Consider the following 7,962-nt stretch of genomic DNA (forward strand, 5'->3'; position numbering starts at 1 on the left):
TCCCTGAGGAATCCTGAGAACCTTCAGAGGAAGCAAGAAGTCAAAGAGCCCCAAACTGGAAATCTAAGCCCTTGGGTTCTCATTCTGGCTCCATTCCAAACTAAGTCTTTAAATTCAGCTCTACGCTGCCATGGTTTTAGTGCTCTTGGCATAATGATAATGATTATTCTAATGGCTAATATTTATAAGGCAGCTACCACATGCAGACAGACACTGCTGTAAGCGTTTTTCGTGGATTAACTCATTTTTGCTTTACAGAACAAAGGCTGAAGCATTTACTAGATTGAACCCTTTCTCCAGCTGCATTTGGGACTGAAAGAGACTTTACAGGGATGAGGAAACCAAGACATAGGTGAAATGACTGCTCAGGTGACTCAGCTGGTAGCAGAACTGGCTGGTGGCAGGTCTCCTGGTTTTCAGGTGGGTATACTTTCACCCACATAACACTGCTCTGTGGGAGTAGCCTGGGTATTGACCAGAGCCACACCTGTTCCTCCAAAATGTTTTACAAAGCTTCAACAGAGAGATATGACACTCAGCTATCAGTACAACTCAGTACATGTAAAAATATTTCCTAACTTCAAAAGTTAAATGATTCCATTCAAATTTGGCTTACTTTTGAAATTACCATCTAGTAAGGGCTATATTCACATAAAATAATTTATTTAACAGGATACAAATGGTGCCAATAAAATCTAGGGTAGAAAACTTCTTATCCCCAGCTATAGACGTGCTGGTGAGATCCTAACCAGGCAGAGTGGCTCCTTCCACTGTAGTTAAGGTTGCTACCACATGGCTTCAAGGACGTGGTGTCCATGACCTTCTGCTGTACATCAGATCATAATTTTCCTAAAAGCATGGCTCAATTTATAGTGCATTCCCCGAGAGGCAGGCAGCACGCTATCATAGAAAGAGAAGTAAATCTGAAGTCAAAACTCCTGCCATTGACCAAGTGACTCTGGGGAAATCAGTTAATATGGCCAAGTCTTAGATTTGTCCAGTGGAAAATATTATCAAGACTATTGGTCCTTCCTAGCTGGGGTTGCTGTGATGCTTCAAGGAGACGTGAATGAAGAGGATTGGTGTGGGTAAATACTCATTTTTCTTCTTTAAGGAATGGTCATACTTGGAGAATGCTATCCAGAACTGTTTCCTCATTGCAACCCTGCCTTAGTCTCTTCCGGATGCTATTAACAAAATACCACAGATCTGGTGGCATATAAATGAATGAAATTTATTTCTCACCATTTTGAAGGCTAAGAAGCCCAAGATCAAGACATCAGATTTGGTGTCTGGTGAGGGTCTTCTCCCTGGTTCAGAGATGGCCATCTTTCCACTGTGTCCTCACATGACAGAAGGGATGAGGGAGTTCTCTGGGACTCCTTTTATAAGGGCACTAATCCCACTGATGAGGGCTCCACCTGTATGACCTAATCACCTCCCAAAGGTCCCACCTCCTAAAACCATCACCTTAAGGGTTAGAATTTTAACTTATGAATTTGGGGGAAATACAAACCTTCGGACCATAGCAACCCCAGAGAAGGGAAGTGACTTAGCCAGGATCCACAGTATGGTGTGAACATGACAGAGCTTGGAGTCACCCCTTTCTAGCACTCTATCCTTTACTTAAACTATTTTAAGATTACATTAATTGCATTATTTCCTTAAGCTAGAAATCTGCAGAAATATTTGTAAATTCATATATTACTTTAAGTCTTAACACTTTGTTTTTGAGACAAAGTCTCACTCTATTGCCCAGACTGGGGTGCAGTGACATAATCATGGCTCACTGCAGCCTCAAATTCCTGGACTCAAGCAATCCTTCCACCTCGGCCTCCAGAATAGCTGGGACTACAAATGCACACACATGTTTAGCTAATATTTAAAATGTTTATATAGAGGCAGAGTCTCTCTATGTTGCCCAGACTGGTCTAAGTCCTGGGCTCAAGGGATCCTCCTGCCTTGCCTTCCCCACGTGCTAGGATTACAGGCATGAACCACCACCCAACCCAATTCTTAAAACTTTTAACTGACGCTTAGCATGGCACCAAAATGATATTTATTGAATGTATTCTGGTGCCAAACTCTGGATGCGTCATTTCATCTGACCCTCACAACAGTCCTGCAACGCTGGTATGATGAGGCCCGGCTTCCCACTCCATCTTGCTGGAACTGGAGGTCGTGGAAACTTAAGGAATTTGCCCAAGAGCCCATGAGTGAAGAGTGGTAGAGGAGATTCAAATTCTTTTTCTCTACCAGATCCAGTGCTTTTCCCATTAGCCAAGGGTGCCTCAACAAGGAACAAGAATCCCACAAAATTCGAGGAAAAGGGGGAAAAACGTGATTTCAACATGGTGTTCACAGAGGCTATTTCAGAAGTGTGCACGCAGCATTCATATTTTGACAAAAGCAGTAATTACCATACTAGAAAAGAGAGTCGTCTTCTTCCTTTTCTAAAAATCTTTAAAAGTTAACATTAAAGCATACTTTGGGCTTGCTAATTTAAAACGGCAAATGGATGGTGTCGCGTATTAATGTGCGTCCACAGCCGCTCTATTTGACCACGTTGCGGAGGTACACACGTGCAGGACGGTGATTCTGCCGCTGAGGGTATCTCCTCCCTGAAACTTTACCTCGGCCCTTCTCCCCACCCCTTTTATTCTGAGGGTGACGCCTTCACCCGGGCTCTCTTAAAATCCTGCTGTTTGTGTGCAAATGTGAGTTCAAATTTCTCCCTGAAACACTGGTGGGGGGTCACTATGCACCCTCATCTTTAAATGTCATCCTGATTTCCTACATATTCCCTCCTCCAACCTGCAACCCCTTTCTCCCCCACCCGACCACCACCACCACCCCCATCCCCAGCCTCCTGTCCTTCCCATTCCAGGTGCTCCGGGTGCTAGCAAAGCTGGGGTGGGCGGCGCCGGGCAAGGGCTGAAGACTGCGGGGACCCAGCTGCCAGGCGCATTGTGAAGTGGCGGGAGCGTCACAGGCGATCCCGACTTCGGGACCGGGGGGCGGGGCGGGTGTCTGCAGCGTCCTCTGGAGGTCTCAGACCCCTTGCGCAGACTCTGCGCGTGCCCAGAGGGAGGGATGGCAGGCTTCAGCCACTTCTCCCAGCCGCCCTACCGGGACCTCTGGGAACCCCCGCGGCCCGGCGGAGAGCGAGAGTCCACGCAACGGCTGGGCGGGCAGAGGTCCGGAGCCGACTCCCCCGCGTGCTCCCGGGCCGAGACTACGGGTGCGGAGAGCGAAGCTGGGGCGTGGGGGCTGCACCCGCACTGTTCGTTCACGCCGCGGCCTCACAGGCGCGGGTGCTCAGACTCACCGCGGGGCAGCCGAAGCCTGAGCGATGTGGCCCGCAGGCCCCTGGATCGCTCCAGGAAGCACGGGCTCCGCAGCAGGCGCCTAGAAGATGCCTGGGGAGAGACAGGAACCAAGCCCCGCCCGGCTTGGCAGCCGCAGACCCAGCTGCCACCCCAGCGGCCGCAGCCATGCCCGCATTACCCACTGGCCCAGGGAGACTCGCCCCCGCCTTACTCCGGAGGAGCTGGCACTCCCCTGAGTGGCACATTCAGGGTAGAAAAGGCACAGGGTGGAGACCAGTGGGTAGTGCCGCTCAGCAGACATCTAGGTCGCTGGTCCCCTTCATCAGTTCCCTCGGAGCGGTCTTCTGTGCCCTCCCAAAAGTTCAGGAGGCACTCAGCCTGCGTGTGCGCCCAAAAGAGAGACAGCAGCGACCAGGTTGAGTCATTAGCCAGCCGGGACTCCCAGCCCTCGGCTTCTAGCAAAGAGATGCGGCGCCCCCACACCCAGGTCCTGAAGAGCAAGCTGGAAGAGGCAGTGGTGTCCTCCCAGGACCAGCAGATTGTGGCCCTCGTGTTGACCCGTCTCAAGAAGGCCCAGAGGATGCGGGAGCTGCAGCAGCAGGCGGCTGAGGCCTGGGAGGAGTTGAAGCGCTCGGATCAGAAGGTCCAGATGACCCTGGAGCGGGAACGCCGGCGGCTGCTGCAGCAGAGCCAGGAGCAGTGGCAGGAGAAGGAGCAGCGCAAGACCCTCCAAAGCCCTGAGCAGCGCTGCCGGCGGCGGGACAGCCAGAGGAAGAACGTGCCCATGGGGGAAAGCCGGTGGAAGGAGCAAACAGAAGACCAGGAAAGCCCGCGCCAGGAGAAGCTGGAGAAGGCGCGCGCCCAGGCAGAGCACCGAAAGCAGTGCCAGGTGCGGCGCCTGCGGGAGCAGGAGAAGATGCTACGGAACCTCCGGGAGCAACACACCCTGCAGCTACAGAGGAGGCTGGTGGAGGCCTGTCGCAAGAGGCATCTGCATGCCGTGGAGGGACAGAAGAAGGTCCAGGACACCAACCTGAGCTCTCTCATCAATTACCAGGCCCGGAAGGTCCTCATGGACTGCCAGGCCAAGGCTGAGGAGCTCCTTAGGCAGCTGTCCCTGGAACAAAGTTTCCAGCGGTCCCAAGAGATACACCAGGGCCGGACGAAGGAGCGGCACCGCGAGCTGAGGGAGAAGGCCCAGAAGGAGGAAGAGCAGTTGCAGCAGGCCAGGTGGCGTGCAGGGGAGTCAGAGGAGCAGAGGAAGATGCGCAAAAGGATTCTGGTGGAGCTGGCAGATGAGAAGATTCGACAGGCCAGGAATCACGTGCACAAGACCACTAGGGACAAGGTGCAGCACCTCCGGGAGCTCAGCCACCTGAGGGAGAAAAACCACCACATCCTGAAACTGAAAGCCGAGAAGGAGGAAAAGTGCCACATTGAAGGGATCAAGGAGGCCATTAAGAAAAAGGAGCAGAGGGTGCGGCACATTACCCAAGGGAAAGACCCAAACTTCCAGGAGTTCCAGAAGCTCCCTCAGGCCTCCAAGAGAGAGGAGAGAGCGCCTCCCAACAGCTCCCTTGATCAGATAGTACTAGAGGCCCAGCTCCGTGCCTGTCAGCAGAACAGGGATTACTGAGAACCAAGGACGCCTGACTTACAGCGCCAGCCAGAAGGAGATGTGGCAATGTGATTCCTTTTGTAATCTGATTATAATTGAACATTGATTTTAAAAAAGCATATAAAATAGCTGCAATTTCCTCTCATACACTGGTTTATTGATTCACTTGGATAGTTTAGAGGGTCGGGGAGAAAATTTTGGGAATTTCTATGAAAATGACTTGGCTTTGTGAATTTCGATTTGAATACAAAATATTCATTTAGCTCTCAAGTAATCTGAGAAACACACACAGGCACATTTTGGAGACACCAGAGAAAAACCTATAGTTAGGGATACAGTTCTGTGACATGTCTTAAGTCTTTTCCTGTCCCAGAACTTATGAAAGGGTGAAGTATAAAGTATCCATCACAAGAAATCTCCAAGACAAAAAGAAATTTTAAAAAGGGTGAAGTGGGAGGATTCCTGTGAACGAGTAGATTTGGGAACCCTGCATACTATATCCTCTCTTGGGAGTTCATAATGCACTTTAATATTTTAAAGACATGCAGTAAAGAAACTTAATGTTTAATGCCCCTCACCCCTTTTTTTTCTCAGATAATTTTATGGAATTGATGTTGTGTGAAATATTTTTGAAAATGGCACTCTATAGTTCTTATCTGATTATGAACTTCTTTGGCCTTCCCTCCCTGTATTGATAGGAAGTATTTATAATTCCATCAGCACTATTTCTTGACTGTTCCACCACAGCCACGCCATCTGATATAGTTTGGCTGTGTCCCCACCCAAATCTCATCTTGAGCTATATGGCTCCCATAATTCCCACGTGTTGTAGGAGAGGCCTTGGGAGATAATTGAATCATGGGGGTGGGGGTTTCCCCCATACTGTTCTGATGGTAGTGAATAAGTCTAAAGAGATCTGATTGTTTCAATAGGGGAAACCCTTTTCACTTGATTCTCATTCTCTCTGGTCTTTCACCTTCCACCATGATTGTAAGGCCTCCCTAGCCACATGGAATGAGTCCATTAAATCTCTTTTTCTGTATAAATTACCCACTCTTGGGTATGTGTTTATCAGCAGCGTGAAAACAGACTAATACATCTTCTAAGAGCTCATTGGAATCTATTTGGTCTGCTTCTTTTTTTGGTCAGTCCTATCCAGTCTTACAGAATAAAATTCTACTGGAATCCTTCTCTTCTCCTCTATTTCTCCTCTGTCTCTTTTGAAGGAGGTATGTGATGTCATTCTGTCTACTCACATTGTGTCTAATCAACCTAACCAGGCCCTGAGTCAATGACTAAGCATGACTCAGTAATATGACATTTTAAAAATAAGGAGCCAAAAGTTAAATAGAAATTAACCCATCATATCTCAGAGTCTTTATTGAACTCTCTAAATGTTTTCTTTAAAAAGCCCCTAGTGTCACATTAGAGACAGAGAGAGAGAGAGAAATAGAATAAGCTCCATTGGGAGATTTATATCTTATTAGTAATTCTAAAACAACATTAAAGGTAACCTGACAAAGGATTTTGTGCAAAGGTCAGTTGGAGGTCCACTTTCTTGGCTCTTATGGAAACCAGGCCCTCTTCCCCATTCCATTTTCTTCTCTTGCCCCAGATCACTTCTGCCTGGTATCACCAAAGAGGCCTACGGTAGGACCCTTATTCTTCTCCTCAAAAATGTTCAGGGACAGCTGCCTTGCTCAAAATGGAAGGGCTTTCATATCTTCCCTAGTTTCCAACTTATTCTCTTACCCTTGCCCAAGTTAATCCTCTGTTCAAGCCAAATGCCATGTGCAACCCAAGTATTCAAGAGTAATGCTTAAGACATTTCAGACAGACTTTGTTATGAATCCTAGCTCTTCCTCTTGATACAGTTGTGTGAAGCTGGAGAAGTTACCTTTTTGAGCCTGTTTTCTTGTTTGTAAAATGGAAAATAATTCGCACTTCAAAGGCAGGTTGCAAAGGACGATAAAAACTACTCCACGTAAAGTGTTCAGCACAGTGCCCAGAAGCTGATACATACCATATAGTTAAACACTGTGGGGTGTTTTGGTTAATAACCCTGACCTTGCACCTGTGTCAGTTCCATTCTCCCTACTTTGGTGCCTTTTCTCCAGCTGCCCCCTTCCACCATATCCATGCCTGGGTTTTCTCCGCTTAGTTGACATTCTATCTCTTCCCTGGCTGTGCCATCTTGACATCACTCTTCACTGACAAACTGCATGGCCCATGGAGTACTTAGCAGTTACCGCTTGTATGGCATACCTATTTTGCAATCCACATCTTGGCTTCCTAACTAACCTACATGCTACTTGAAGCCAGGATCATTGTCTTAGACTTCTTTATACTGTACTTAACATGGTGGTCAATACATAGTCAAAATAAAGGCCATAAAACAGGATGTTTTGACTTCACCTCCATAACCCATGCGTTTTTCCCGAATGTTCTTTGCTTTTTGCTCCAAGAAATAAATACAGACTTGTATTTTTTCCAATTCATTCTGAATATTACTGGTAGAACTAATCTATACAAAATGAATTTAACAGAAATGGAGTAGACTTACTTTTTCTTATTTTTCCCTTAAGTACAACCAAAAGCCCTCAACATCATATATAAAACAAACATGAGAACACTGAAAGGTGGAGAGCTGACAGACCAGCTAGGGACTTCAGGACCCAAGGAGCCACACAGTGGTAAATTTCCTGGGCTTTTTTTTTTTTTTTTTTTTTTTTTTTTTTTTTTTTTTTTTTTTTTGCCTCATATATCCCAGACCAGGAGCCAAAGAAAGGAATAACCCCAAGACACCAAGTGCAGACAAAAAAACCCCAACACAAATCAGCTCTTTCCAGTCAAAGGACCAACAAAGGGCAGTCTAACAAGAAAAATAATTCAGACAATAACCACTTTACTCCAACAAACTCCACCCTTACCCATGCCAGCAAAGACTGAGGGAGGAACCTAGACTTTTACCCTCACAAACTGAAACAAGGAGTTCCCTCTTCCTGCCCTAGCAAT

The 7,962-nt window shown here is 47.4% G+C and overlaps 1 protein-coding gene across 1 annotated transcript; it reads left to right on the forward strand.

Moving 5' to 3' along the window:
- Positions 1 to 3,038: 3,038 nt before the first annotated feature.
- CCDC185 (coiled-coil domain containing 185) lies at positions 3,039 to 5,087 on the forward strand. The gene has a single exon (XM_010368546.2). It carries the CDS (start codon positions 3,094 to 3,096, stop codon positions 4,963 to 4,965), a length of 1,872 nt encoding a protein of 623 aa, XP_010366848.2. The 5' UTR covers positions 3,039 to 3,093; the 3' UTR covers positions 4,966 to 5,087.
- The last annotated feature ends 2,875 nt before the right edge of the window (positions 5,088 to 7,962 follow it).

This window comes from Rhinopithecus roxellana, chromosome 8 (assembly GCF_007565055.1).
Source record: "Rhinopithecus roxellana isolate Shanxi Qingling chromosome 8, ASM756505v1, whole genome shotgun sequence".
Lineage (NCBI taxonomy): Eukaryota > Metazoa > Chordata > Mammalia > Primates > Cercopithecidae > Rhinopithecus > Rhinopithecus roxellana.